Here is a 16,024-nt window from a genome sequence, read left to right as displayed (position 1 = left end):
GGTTTTTAGGTGTCAATCTATTCTGTCACCAAGAAGGTCAAAATATTCACCTCAGCCTAACGTTAGACAGGTGGCTTCTTCACTCGGCCCCTGGACTCTGACTAGCAAGTTGTATGGTGTAAATGCATAATCAGGAATCCAAACCAAGGGAGGGCTGGTAAACTCAGATAAAAGAAAATTAAGTGTTCTCTTCTACCTCATAATATTTACCATTTTCACTTTGGAATTATTTTTGTTTAAAAAGCTATAGGTACTGTTGGGCACCTTCATGGCTCAGCTGGCTGAACATCTGACTTCATTTTGGCTCAGGGCATGACCTCAGGGTCCCGTGATTGAGCCCTGCATGAGATTCTGTGCTTAGCAGGAATCTGCTTGAGGTTTTTCTCTCTCTCTCTCCCTCTCCTTCTTTCCTTGCCTACATGCTCTCTCTCTCTCAAATGAATAGATAAATCTTAAAACAAAACCAAAACATAGCTATTGTCTAGTATTAGAAAATCCTTTCTATTAAACACTGTTGGCTGAACATTATCGAAAAAATCTTCCCATTTCCAGTGGGCTTCCTTCTTCCCCTATGAAAGTTTTGAATGAGCCCTAGGAGCTGGGAAAACAGCAATAGTCAGGAAATCCCCACACCCTTCCTTGTTCTAGGAAACAACTTATTGCAAAGGAACCACCCTTCTGACATTGGCTAAGACTCTCAAGTGAACCTCCTGTATACTTATGACAAAGTCAGACACAGACCCTTCCAATTCCTATCTGTTGTCTCAGAAATTTGTAAGTGAATGGCTTGTCCTCCCTGACAAATCTGAACAAAATACTTGCTAACTTAACTTCACCAAACTTCAGTTAGGTGTCTTGTTTTCCCCAGGCCTCTGAATTCTGGCCCATTCTTTAGTTTAAACAAGTATGGGAGATTAGCTAAACCCTGGAAGGTTGAATAATCTCCCCTAACCATCTCTCCCAGGGTTGGCTGGCCACAATGAAAGACACTTGCTGTCCAACTACTCAATCACATCTGCTCACCTCACTCTCCCACATTTAACTCTTTCTAGTCTTGTTGACTCTCCCCTATGAGAGAAAAACCCTTTCTGCCTTGCATTTGGGATGCTTACAGAGTTTACAGTTGGAGTATCCTCCCTATTGCAATAGTCCCTCTGCCCTTAGGACAATAGTCTTTTCAAATGAAGTCTCTCCTTACCTAAGTCTGGATTTGTTTTTTGACCCCTGAATATAATTGCCATTTTCATTGACTGACAAAATGTCTTCTATCTCAGACATTCTAGGAGTCTCAGTTCTGCTGTTACTACCTCAGTTACAAATTTAACTACGCAAGCATGTCGGGGGAAGATGATTTTGTCATCATAGAAAACTGTGCAGATTGAGATGCTGGAGACCTATTTGCTTTTGTATTCTTCCATAAAGTAATATAAATTTGTAGACTTAATTAATTGATTTTAACATAGATAACTTGAGAAAACAAAAACTAGTAAACATTCTCTAAGAAGCTGAGAATGATTTTAAATTTTCAATCTAAATTTTCTCAAGCAGTGATTTACTGACTGCAACTTTTAAAAATTGTGTCTGTTAGTTTTTAAAGAGTGTCTGAAGCCAGTCTGAAAATTCAGGTTGGTCTCTTTCTTCTGTCTCCTGTTGTATAGGTGCAAGTAATCACAAAAATTGTGAAACAGCAATTACATTTGAAGAGGATTTGAAAAGTAGAGTGGCGCAAATAGAACCACCCAGTGCACAATAGACCAAATCTATTTAAGATCACTTGCTATTTTGATCAGCCATGCTTTTCTGCTACAATTAGCTACTGGCCTCACCACCCCCATGGCAGCTGATGATGCATGTACTGTTTTATGCCTCTACTACTAGCCTGAAAAACATCTCCGTGAATTTTGGGTTATTTGGTTTGGGGACTTAATAATATAGAAGGAACAGTAGAAACTTTATGGTATCATGGGAATGATCCAAGTACAAGTGAGAGGATGGAGGCCCTAATATGGGGTCTGTCATTTACTTATGGTGACCTTAGATTGCTTAGCCTGAGTCTCCATTTTTGAAGGATAATTAATTCCTGCCTCATATGATCATCATAAGGGCAAAAAAGACAATATAAGGTAGTAAGAGCTTATAATATTTAAATAATATTATCACTTTCACATTTGTATTTTCCATCGTTAGTGGATTGTGAGCTCCCTAAAACACAGGTCCTATATCCTCCTAATAAACAAGTAAATACATAATAGTTATTCAAAAAGCACTTTTGAATGTGTAACTTGATGTGAATGCATGGCTGTAAGCAATACTAAAATAAATTCCACAAATAATTCAACAAACATTTATTGTGTGAACATTATTGTGCTAGGTCCCTTAAGAGATACAAAAATGGATCAGACATGAATCCTGCCCTCCAGGCACTTACAGTCCACCAGAGGATATCAGAAATGTGTATAAATAACAAGGTAGAAGTTTTTTTAAAAAGTCCTAAGAGAGGTACAGAAGCATTGCCATAAGAGTTCACAGGAGAAATTATTTCTAGCTTGGAAAATCATGAAAAACTTTGTGAAGATGAAATATGAGGTGGACCTTGAAGCATAGATAAAATTATATGTGGTGGGAGGGGAAGGACTACCAGTCTAAGGGCACAGAATTCTTGGCAGGTCGTGAGTACAGTGGGCTCAGAGAGAATTGCCCAGGACTGTCGGAGGGGACAACTGCAACTGAGCTTTGGCAGAGTACACGTATGTGCACGTGCAGTGGAAACTTGTAAAAAATGGACTAAAATGAGAGCTTCCTTAAAATTATGCTTCCTTGGTACTTATTGACCTGCCTGCATTGTTTTCCTCATAGATTAAAAAACAAATGAAAAGCACCACTACAACTTGGCATCCCTCATAAAATAACAAAAAAAAAAAAATGGCCCTAACATTTTCAAGTATGCAATTTCTGGTTAACTTTCATATATTAATCTGATATTGAGTTACTAGAACTAGAGAAAAATAGAGTTGAAAAAAATATAAGATTTCATTTTATGGCAGTGACTATTGTAGTTTTACAAGAAATATTAGTCTAATATATTGAATTTGGTTTTTAAACATAGAATTTATGTTTTTAAATATACACTTATTGAGGGTTTCTTTTTTCAGTCAAGATTTTACAGTTTGAAATGGGAAACTCCCTACATGGTTTTCATTCACTCTATAGGTTACTGTGATGGAGCTAAGCATGTGTATATATATGTAGGTGTATATAAATATACACACATACATATGTAGGTATATATATACACACACATACATACATATGTGTATATGTATGTATTTATAGATACATGGATATAGAAAGAGAATGAGAGAGAAATTTACTAAATATTCCTATCACCAGAAAGTCTTCTTATAAATTTAATAAACATTTAATATTACAATTACATTATAATTAGCATGAAGTTTATTCTATAGAAAAATCACTCCTTAGTTATGTTATATTTTGATTTTGCTTTTATTTTTAAAATCTGGTTAAAAATATATTTTTTAACATCTTTACATTGAGAACAGTATAAGTATCTGACAGTTCAGCCTGAGCTGGGCGGTTTTTAAGGCTCTAGCTTCGGGGTGCACTTGAGTGTTGAAGCACCTTTGTCTCTGCCTGGACTCATGGCCTGCGGGGCCGGGTCCCCCAGGTCATGGGTAGCCGGAGCCAGCTCACTTGAGTTTCTGACAGACCACGCAAGACCATGCAGCTTAGGTCTAACAACAAACTAAATAAACATTCTAGGAGTTTTGAAGACTCTCCTCTCCTTTCCACTCTTTATACTCCCCTTAGACTGAAAGACAATCTCATCATCCACTGAAAGGATGACAAAATAGCCAAAACCCTTTGCACCGTGTTTCATTAATGAAGCTTTGAGAAAGCAGGAGACTTCACTGGTGTGGCTTTCCACTACAGAGGACACTAGAGACCAGCTCACCTCAGACTTCCCACTTCTCAAACCAGAGAGAAAGCATCTACCAAATATATCCACTCCCCTTTTCCTTCTGCTAGAGAATATACAGAGAAGATTTTTTAAAAATCCTGAATAAGTTCATTGTTTTGTATGCTATGAAGAACTATAGTACAAGTAGTTTCTTTTGTGAAACATGCAATGGAATTCATTACTTATAATAAACATTTTCCCTGTATTATTTTTTGTATGGCAACTTAGTGTTTTCTACTAGTAGTTTTCTTTTTGCCACAAGATAGGAAAAAAAAATATTTATGTAAGACTATGATGGCAGATTTCTGACAAGCCCCATTTACATGTTACATTGTTCCAAAGGATTCTTGAGTAGAAAATACAGAAGCACTATACAAACCTACTATTACATTTGAGAAATCATTAGCCTCAAAGGAGTAATAACGGTATGCTATTAAAACTGTGAATACATTTTCAGTATCTGTATTCAAAAAAAAACTTTATAAATATGTAAATTCCTGTTCAACAAATCCAAAATAAAATGCACTAAAAAACTGATATGTAGACAAAAGTTTATTTACACCATACAACATTTTAAATATTTTATACACAGTTGCAGCAGAGAAAGCTACTCAGAGCTTTCTGGAGAAAACTGCAATAATAAAGATGTGAAATATATTATTCATATAAAAGTGAGATTATTACTTTATTGCATTTAAAGCAATGAAGAATGTAGCTCAACAAACATTCATTTAATGACAAAAACTTTGCTTTTATATTATAAAGTAAAAAGTGTAGTAATGGCCAAACAGACTGTTATAAACTTTAAAAACTGCATAAATATATACATTGTGCTTCATGGTGAAGTTTTTTGAAAACTAAACCATATGAAGCGGTTACAACATGAATCGTTGCTTGAGGTTTATCTATAAAGATTACCTTACAAATCCATTCCACGGGTACTTACAACACAGGATGGTCAGAACTGTACACCTGGTCCTCTCTCCACTAGCCTGACTAGTGAGAAGTTACCATATGCAAACACCACTGACATTTGGCACATGAAGGTCCTCTGACATAGGATAGTCACACTGTCCAGATAGAAATGTCAGGCTTCCCAAATCTTAAGTGTCAGTGCAATAAATTGTTTTATATCCACCTCAGTCCATTTTGATTCTGTTAAACTTCTGTTTGAAAGTCACCCTCTTGCACATCCAGAGGCAAATTCAGACACTTCTCCCATTCTGCTGGCCTCAGTTCCAAAGCGTCCTTTGCCTCTGTATCTAAGACATTGATTGTGGTGTAATGTTGGTATTCACTGGGGTTTTTGAAAGTGTCCCATGGATTCTTGTTTGGTGCTGGGTTTTCCTGTTGAGAAGAGAGGAGAAGAGAGTCATTATTGGATGACGAGGCTTACTGCTTGTGGAAGTTCCCAGGAAGCAAGCATGTTTGTGACCTTAATCCAGTTCACATGATTCAGAGATGATTTGAAATTGTGGGCAGCTGCAGGAAATGGTTTTGATTTTAGTTTTCTTTCATTGAACAAACTGATGAACACCTTCTTTATGTTATCCTAAAATTTTCCAGCAATCAAAGGAATTGAATAATTTATGGAAGGCAAAGTAGATGATGTTTTGTTTTGGGTATCTTGTGAAATGTCAGTATAGCTCTCTCAGGTAGAAAGGAGTGTTCCTGCTAAGACTAAATGTAGAAAATTTAAGTATTTGGGCAGAATCTTTGGTGAAATAAAATTTGAAGATATGTAAGGGGGCATGTTAGGTAATAATAAAAACAGTCCCCAAACTGGCCATATTTCATAAAGCTGGATTTCATTAACTTTGCTTAGTTTTTAGGAAATTATCCTTTTTAGAACATTAACATGCTACTATGTCCCTTGCGTAATCTATTTTTTCCCTGCTGTCTATTCCCCACAATTTTCTATGTATTTGGGCAGCACACTAATTCAGCAAAAATCATTCTTCCCTTCAAAGAGCACAACTTTTTGGAAAAATATATCCAGCAATATAAGGGGTTTTAAAGAATGTCTACCAGCCAGCATTCCTTATATTCCATAGTATATACCCTCTTTCTACTTAAGATTTAAGATCTGCCTAATTATGACTCCACCCATCAGACCTTCCATGTTGTAGGGGCTCAATAAATATGAGTAGACATTATTCAAAGTTTCTATAGCCTGATATTTTGCTAAGATTTAGCAGTGAACTTGATTTATTTTAAACTGTGTAAAGATTTCTGTAAAATGAAGGAATTTGAATGGAATAGACTGTGCTGAGTGACATCAAAGAACAAGAAGGAAATAATGACTGAGTTTTCTTTAGAACAAATTAAGCTGAAGCACTTAAACAACTATAATTGTCGAATATGCCCTTTATCTCTTCCCCTTCACCCTAAATTCTAGGCTTCAACTGCTTATAATTAATTAGTAGGGGGAATGTAAAACAGATACTGCAGTTATTATCTGGGTTCCATTGACAATAATAAAAATCACTCAAGTATAGATAAACAAAAGAGACAACCTATAGAAATATGTACCATAACTAGAAATTGTTAAAGTCCTCAATGCATTAGATGTTTTTAACACTTATTAGCCTTAATCATGAGGACATATAAGAAAACAACAGCTAATAGCTAAGATGTGATAAAATTTAACTTTTAGGATACTTGCAGGAGATTAGTCTGATTTAGTCTAATATCCTAAACTCTTATGAACTATATAGTCTTAAAACTCTTCCCCCCCACTTCCTCCCTTGGTCTCTTCAACTAATATTTATCAGCTGCTCTGTGCTGGGCATGGTATTAGGCATTAGGGAGGATAAAATGATGAACCAAAGATAGAAAGCCACATGGTTCACTAGGAAGCATAAGATCTAAAGCCTGATATATGCAGGTCCAAATTCCAGTTGCTTCATCTTATATGAATGTAACTCTGAGCAATTTACCTGGTTTCTGTGAACCTCATATTTGCAAAACGGACACATGTTTTGTACTGGGGGCCAAAGGAATTGGCAACATTTGCAGATTACCTACATTATGGGGTTGCAAAAATAAAAAAGGTAAGGGGCCTAGCATAACACTTAGTATTTAATAAATGGTCACTAGGTAGTAATCATACTTATTGTGAAGATGCTTATAGTTAAATGAAGGTATAAATATATAGTTATATTTGTGTCTATAATCTAGGAGAAGTGCTGACGGGGATACAGACAAGGGTGGAGATAAGGCTTCCTTTTATGGAAAGCATCTAAACCTTTCCGAGAAAAGTGATACTAGAATTGTCATAGAAGAATGAGCGTGGTCATAAACACGTGTGAGTGGAGGCTGGGTGACTGAACAGGCAAGCATACTGAGAAGTAAAAATCTAGAGAGCATGCAGATGGGATGGGACAGCTCTGAGAAACGTAACCAATTTATTTTAGTTGGAGTGAAAAAGAATAGAATAAATAGGCAGAAGGTGAATTGAAAGCCAGATCATAAGGGACTTTGTATGCCAGGACACTCAATTTGGAATTTATTTTTAGGCAATGGGGAATAGTGGAAGATTTCAGGGCACTACAGTGACCTGAATCATCAATCACTGATTGAAAGGTTCACTGGTGTGAATTCTGCTGCCTCAAGCCATGGATAGGATTTATCCATCTTAGACAAAGGCAATGTCTTAAAGGAGCTTTCTGGAAATCCTTAGTCTGAAAAAGTTGAATTAGTTCAATCCTAAAAGGATTCAGGATATGTAAATTATTTGTACATTTGCTTTGAAAATAGGGGTTTCATTATGTTTGGAACAGATGTGATTTTCCATTTATAATTTGAAGATCAAGCATCATGAATCCATGAACTAAAATGGCCAATTTTAAACTTTTTAAAATCAGAATGTCTAGATTCTAATTTATCACAGTATTACTGCCAGGATGTGACTGACTGAATTTCTGAGAGGTTATATAATTAATAAGGTTGGCTTTCTTGTTCATCTACTCTGGCCCCATGGTATTCCCGCTAGTATTGTGGTTCTTGCCATTGTTCATAAATGTCTGGACACCTGTTAGGTCTGAGGCCCATGCATCTTTAGTGATAAAGAACTACTGCACCCAGCTGTAGAACTCAGCCAAACAGAGTGACACACACACACACACACACACACACACACAAACAAAAAGTGAAAATAACTTCAGGGACCTGTCGGACAACACTGAATAAAGCAATATTTAGGGGTCCCAGAAGAAGAGAGAGAGAGAAAGGAACAGAAAACTCACTAGAAAAAACAATAGCTGAAAATTCCCAAACCTGTAGAAGGAAACAGGTCTATGGGTCGAGGGAGTCTAGAGCTTTCTAAATAAGATATACCCAGAGACAGCCACACCAAGACACATTATAATTAGAATGTCAAAAGTTAAAGAGAAAACCTTAAAAGCAGCAGGTAAAAAAAAAAAAAGCAAGAAAACAAAAAACAAAAAACAAAAAACAAACAACAAAAAACAAAGCTTGTTATGTATAAGGGAACCACCATAAGTACATCAGCAGATTTTTCAGGAGAAACTGCATATTAGAAGGGAGTGGCATGATGTATTCAAAGTGCTAAAAGCAAAAATCCCAATCAAGAATATAAAAATAGTAAAAAATAATGACTGCAACAACTAGTTATGGGTACACAAAATAAAAGATGTGAAATGTGTTATCAAAACCATCAAATGTGGGGGGGGGGGATTAAGATGTAGCATTTTGGAATGTGTACAAACTTAATTTGCTATCAACTTAATATAGATTGGCATATATATAGGCTGAGATATATAAGCTTCATGGTAACAATGCTAAAACCTATAGTAAATACATAAAATTAAAGCAAAGCATGTTCATCATCTTTAGCCATCAGGGAGATTCAAATCAGAACCACATTGAGATATCACATTACACCAGTTAGAATGGCCAAACTTAACAACACAGTAAACAACAAGTGTTGGAGAGGATGTGGAGAAAGGGGAACCCTCTTACACTGTTGGTGGGAATGCAAGTTGGTGCAGCCACTTTGGAGAACAGTGTGGAGATTCCTCAAGAAATTAAAAATAGAGCTTCCCTATGACCCTGCAATCGCACTACTGGGTATTTACCCCAAAGATACAGATGTAGTGAAAAGAAGGGCCATCTGTACCCCAATGTTTACAGCAGCAATGGCCACGGTCGCCAAACTGTGGGAAGAACCAAGATGCCCTTCAATGGACGAATGGATAAGGAAGATGTGGTCCATATACTCTATGGAGTTTTATGCCTCCATCAGAAAGGATGAATACCCAACTTTTGTATCAACATGGACGGGACTGGAAGAGATTATGCTGAGTGAAATAAGTCAAGCAGAGAGAGCCAATTATCATATGGTTTCACTTATTCGTGGAGCATAACAAATAACATGTAGGACATGGGGAGATGGAGAGGAGAAGGGAGTTGAGGGAAATTGGAAGGGGAGATGAACCATGAGAGACTGTGGACTCTGAGAAACAAACTGAGGGTTTTGGAGGGGAGGGGGTGGACGGTTGGGAGGGTCTGGTGGTGGGTATTAAGGAGGGCAAGTATTGCATGGAGCACTGGGTGTGGTGCATAAACAATGAATCTTGGAACACTGAAAAAATAAAAATTAAATTTAAAAAAAAAAAGCAAAACATCAAACCACAAGGGAAGAGTATAAGAGAAGACAAAAGGAAAAGAGAAAAACTATAAAAATAACCAGAAAACAAATTACAAAATGGCACTAAGTACATACTATAATTACTTTAAATGTAAATGCACTAAAGTTTTCCATCAAAAAAACAAGACACATATATATGCTGCCTATAAGAGACTCACCTCAGTTGTAAAAACACACAGACTAAAAATGAAGGGATGAGAAAAGATGTTCCATAAAAATGGAAACCAAGAGAAAGCTGGGTGGCTATACTTAAGTCAGACAAAACAGACTTTAAAACAAAGACTAATAAAAGACAATGAGCATTACAAAATGGTAAAGGGATCAATCCAGCAAGAAGATATAAATTTTTACTTATGCACCCAACCTAGAAGCATATAAATGAATAAAGCATATATTATCAGATATAAAGGGAGAAATCGATAATGATACAATTACACTAGAGGACTGTAACACCTCACTTAAATCAATGATAGGTCATGCAGACAGAAATTCGAACATAAGCCTAAAATGATACATTAAACCAGATGGATATAATAGATATATATGTCAAGATCACAGCTAATGTTATACTGAGCGGTGAAAAGCTGAAAGCTTTTCCCCTAAGATCAAAAACAAGACAAAGATGCCCACTCTTGCCACTTTTGTTCAATACACTATTGAAGCAATTAGGCAAGAAAAGGAAATAAATGAAAAAAATTAAAAAAGTAAAACTGTCCTATTTGTAAAGGACATAATTTTATGTGTAAAAAACCCTAAAGACTCCTCCAAAAAATTGCTGAAACCAATAAATTCAGTTAAGTTGCAGGATACAAAATCAATATGCAAAACTCTTTTGTGTTTTTATGCATTAACAACAAACTATCAGAAAAATCAAGGAAACAATTCCAATTCCAATTATACCAAAAGGAATATAGTATCTAGGAGTAAATTTAAGCAACAAAGTAAAAGACTTATACACTGAAAACTATAAGAAATTGGTGAGAGATAATGAAGAAGACACAAAAAAAATGGAAAGATATACCATGTTCATGGGCTGGAAGAATTAATATTGTCCAAATATATTACCCAAAGCAATCTATAGATTGATAAAATCCCTATCAAAATAGCAATGGCAATTTTCACGGAAATAGAACAATTCTAAAGTTTACATGGAACCAGGAAAGATCCCAAATAGTCAAAGCAATCTGGAGTAAGAAGAATAAAGCTGGAGACATTATGCTCTCTGATTTCAAACTATATCACAAAGCTATAGTAATCGCAACAGCATAGTATTGGCATAAAAACAGACTAACAGAACAAAGAGCCCATCACCCAATTACCACCCCCCCAGCTCCCTTTCCAAGGGCATGTGATGTGATGAACACTGGGTATTATATTGATGAATCATTGAACATTATATCAAAAAGCAATGATGTAATATATCTTGGCTAATTAAAAAAAAAAGCCCAGAAATAAACTCATGCATATATGGTCAATAAATTTAAAACAAAGGAGGCAAATCAAAACCATAGTAAAATATCTCACACCTGTGAAAATGGCTATTATCAAAAAGACAAGAAATAAAAAGTGTTGGCAGGGATGTGGAAGAAAAGGATCGCTTGTGCACAGTTGGTGGCAATGTAAACTGGTGTGGACACTGTGGAAAACAGTATGGAGCTTCCTAAACTAAAAATAGAACTATCATATGATTCAGCATTCCACTTCTGGGTATTTATCTACAGAAAATTAAAATACTGATTTGAGAAGACATATGCACCCCTATGTTTACTGTGGCACTATTTACATCAAGGTATGGAAACCACCAAAGTGTATGACTGATGGACAAATAGATAAAGAAGATGTGGTATATAGATATACAATGGAATACTACTCAGTCATAAAAAAGAATGAAATTTTAGCATTTTTGTGACAACATGTGTAGACTAGAGGTTATTATGCTCATTGTGAATTAAGTCAGACAAACACCATATGATTTCACTTATATATAGAATCTAAAAAACAAAACAAATGAAGAAACAATACAAAACTCAGAAATGAAAAGAATAGATCGGTGTTGCCAGCAGGGAGGGGGTTTGGGGGGAAGGTGAAATGGGAGGAGACCGAAAGATACACATTTCTAGGACAAGTCAGTCATGGGGATGTTATATACAGAATGGTGACTATAGTCAATAATATTGTATATTACGTAACTTTATATGCTGACAGGAAGGAACTAGATTAACTGGGTTATCATTTTGCGGTATATACAAATACCAAACCATAATTAATACTGTTATGTTAATTGTATCACAATAAAAAATTATAAATTCAATATATGCCAACATGCATGAAGTTTACGAAGATGCTAATTTGGTCTTAGGCTGTATACACAAAAATGGAATATTAGCTCAATATTAGAATTCAGGGCCACCTGGACTACCACAGGGGTCCCTGAGCATTTCCCATAGTTCATGGGTCTAGGAGCAGGCTACTGTTATCTCCAGACCAGTCCCTCCCTCCCTCCATCCATCCTTCTTTTTCTCCTTCCCTCTCTTCTCTTTCCTTCTTCCAACCTAGCAGTAATGAGGACCAGGGAATGAGAATTTGTTTATTCTATATTCCAAAAGAGCAAGAATTTGGAGAAGCTCCTTGAGGGAAAGGGATCTTGATGGAGAATAGTTTGAGACACAAACTCAGAGGAAGAGAATTCTTTCAACACTGCCTTTTCTTTGTAGTCTGATTTAGATGTTGTCCTGCCTGGAAGCAGGGAAATGGACTAAATGGTCTTTTGGGTTCCCTTTGATACCCAAAATTCTACATAATTATCATTTGCAGTGCTAGACAGGTGTTGTGAGTTAGTAGCCAGAAATAAAGGAAAAGACTTTGAGGTTTTTGTTTTGAAAATGTCTTTCTCTATCCAATTATGCGATTTTTCATTAGCAATGTGCCACACGAATTATGACTGAATTAAGGATAATGAACTCACTCACATGTTCATTATTAATCAAAACTGAATAAGGAACTCTTTTTTTTTTTTTCCTGTTCTCAGATATTTAGGACAATAGTCAAGCAGCAATGACAACTCTATCCTTCCCACTCTTAACCTCCCAAATGATAAATATTTATAAATCTTTTCTAGAAAAGGCGTGCTGCTGCAGAGATGTGGTGTAATTAGTAGGCTATTTTGGTTGTCAGGAAGCTGAGATACAGATATTTGTGTCATTAATGATTTAATACCCAGACCATACAACAAGGGGAAATTACAATCATATTATAGTAGTCAGTCAGCTGTATCTGTTGCATAAGACTTTCAGATTTATAAACATAACCCTTTCCTTTTTTTTTTTTTTTAAATAAATGAAGTTTCTTCAATTTATTTCAATGTTAGCTCTCAGTATTCCAGAATGAGTAGCTAATGTGTTTAGGTCTAATCTCAATGGTGCAGTTCTCATTTGCCTGGTGAACTAAAAATTGACAGCCCAATATTAGGAGGAGTAGATAAGAAAGACCCACTCACTACATATAAGTGTCTTCTATTTGCCCAGCATTGTGGTGATGATAACAAATAATGCATGATTTTTGCTGTAAGGAGGAAAATATGTTGATATACACATGAATTATTTACAGACCAATTAAGAGTTAGGGTCTATTATATTTCTTATAATCTTGACTTAACAAACACAGACCATTACCATGACCAGCATTGTACTAGTACTAAAAGGAATACAGAGAAAACAAAGGTACATAAATTCTTATTCTCGATAAATTGATGTTACTAATCAGGAAGCTAGGACTTAGACTCACAACACACATATCCAAGACTCACGGGAGTTAGAAGGTGATCAAATACCTTATCTCTTACAGTGATACATATATATGTACACACACACACACACCCCAGAACCCCAGATGTTGGGAGGAGGGGCAGGGCTGCAAAGGTATAAGGCAAAGCAACAGCACCCTATCTGGAGTGAGGAACAGTGGAGTCAGATGGTAGTCCCAACTCTGCCTCTCATTGTCAAGTCTCAGCTTCTTAACATCTCACGTGCCCTACCTGCTTTGGAAAGTGTTATAAGAGTCAAAGAAAGCATTATTTATTAATTACCCTTTTCTTTGTTCAGTTTATGAAAAATTGAGATTTAGAAACCCAAGCTGAGTGACTTCCTCAAGACCAGATAGGTCTGGGTTGAGTTTTGTTCTCTTGATCCAGGGCTCTCACAAATAATTTTGTAGCCTTCTCTGGAGCCATGATTAGGCCATGGACATGGTAAGTGCACACTATCATTTGATGAATTCCTATGCTAGGATTGTAGTACTGTGAACAAATGAGAAGAAAATGGCCCAATGAATAATCAAAGCCTTCGAAGTTTCCCAAACTCTTGGGAAAAGAGTGTTTCCCAAAACTTTTCTCACAAAACATGTGAGTCTCTGGGAGACAAAAACCTATCACTTCGGTTTCAGGTAACAGAGTGTGCATTCAAATGTGTATATGTATGTACATATATGTTTATAAATATGCATAATATAAAGAAATACATAATTACATTTTATGGCCTTAAAATGTCAGACTTTCAAATGCAAATGGAAAAATTTAGTCATCTATTTAGGTATTTGAATTAACGGACTTTTAATGATGATAAAAGGGCCAGGTGAACCTAATACATTTTTGATATATAACTAATTCCACTTAAAGCTTATAACTGAGAACATTTAAAACACAAATAAAAATGCTTAAAGAGTCTATCATTCCTAATTTGTTTCTTAGTACATTCCAAATACATTGTGGAGCATTATTTATTTTTTCTACGTATGCCACTTCTGTGTTCACAAGACGATGAAAAGCTCCTGGAGGGCTAGAATAATGGCTGACAGGACACGTCATTACTGTTACCCGGCACTGATGCACAACGCGCACTCACCATACTGCTTGTATTTGGTATATCCCGAAATCTGTCCAAAGTTTGAAATTTCTGATTCAGCTCCTGAAACAGTTCCATATGCCTCTTCCTTGTATGCATGACCTTCTGCAAAACAGAACAGAATGGCCCTCGTTTCCAATTTGCTGTGTACATTTTAAAAAAGAGATTTACTATTTTCACTTTAGCTAATAAGGAAAATCAAGTTTGGCAGGAATCAGGAAGTCCCGAAAGACACCAAAAATGCAAATAAGCTGCTAATCCTTGTTTCATAGTCAGCACTTCTTGAACATGAAGAATTGGCTTTATTTCCACTTACGAGATAACCAAAAAATAGTTTTCTCTTGTGAGTGCATTAAAAATGCAGCAGTCATTCCTGTGTAAGATTTCCATCATTCAAAGTTAAAGCTGTTTTACAAAAATTGTTATAATATAAGAAAATGTTTAAAAACGTGGACTTGTAAAGCACCCAAGTCTCTCAATGTTTGTCATGGGAAATACTACTTTTTTATGTATTATTTCCATAAACACTAAAATCCTAGCTGGCTATCCTAAAGGGGTAGCAAAATCCCAGGCACTGCCATTTAAGGCTGACTCAAAGCTCTGAAGCATCTGAAATATACGTGAGATCTAAAATCTTACACTTTCCATGAATAATGACTGAGCTTTTCAGAAGGAAAATCTGACCCATAGGCTTCATATATTTATTTACGAGATGGTACAGAATCTTAACAATTAGGGCTCAGAGCATAAATTGTGTGGTTGATGAGCTTCTCAAATCACCAGTACAAATATATTAATCTTTTTTCCCCAAAATATATTAATACTTTTTATCCTTGGTTATATCCTTTTCTCCCAACTTTATCATAACTCAACAAATAGAATCCTAAATAAAAATGACCCCAGGGTAAGTATCATGGGCTGAATCTTTTTCTATTACAGAACGTTTAACAGAGAAGATAATAAATCCCCTGTATTTACAAGTATTATTTTAAGGGAGAAAACACCTTCCTCAATTTTGATTTTTTTAAATGTTAAAAATCAGTATTTCAGTGATTGTTCCAAGATTGCGCCTCCATATTTGTGCAAGATTTTATAGTATTTTAAAGCATGTACTTCATAAATCATGATTTGCTCATGTGGGCTTTGTAGGTGTATTATATTCATGACTAAGCTTTGATTTCAACATTTGGCCTATTGTTTGAATTAACAAATATTTTCAAAAGTAAGGATTTGTTTTGGAATAGAAGTATATCTTTGGGGAAGAAATATATATAATGCCTAATTTTCTTCTAAAAAGACACTTGAAGAGAACATGATCTCCTTGAGGGGGGGAAAAAAGCAAAAGAGAAATGCAAATTAAATCTTTAACATATTTTTAAAAGCCTTATTCTATTATGCCAATTTAATTTTCTGTATTTAATGAATCTGTGTTTAGGTAATACTTTGTTTAGCTAGTTTCTTCTATTTTCATTAGCC

General features: G+C 35.6%; 1 protein-coding gene across 1 annotated transcript in view; it reads right to left on the bottom strand.

The window, feature by feature from the left end:
* Positions 1 to 5,137: 5,137 nt before the first annotated feature.
* The window catches only part of ADGRB3 (adhesion G protein-coupled receptor B3), a gene marked incomplete at both ends in the record, with an annotated part of 726,387 nt that continues 715,500 nt past the window's right edge, over positions 5,138 to 16,024 (bottom strand). The window contains 2 exons of the mRNA XM_080805127.1: positions 5,138 to 5,326; positions 14,549 to 14,653. Coding sequence (XP_080661253.1) covers positions 5,138 to 5,326; positions 14,549 to 14,653 — 294 coding nt within the window. The remainder of the gene's footprint in view (positions 5,327 to 14,548; positions 14,654 to 16,024) is intronic.

This window comes from Martes martes, assembly GCF_963455335.1.
Source record: "Martes martes genome assembly, chromosome: 6".
NCBI classification, from domain to species: Eukaryota; Metazoa; Chordata; class Mammalia; order Carnivora; family Mustelidae; genus Martes; species Martes martes.
This window is presented reverse-complemented; position numbering and strand designations above follow the sequence as displayed.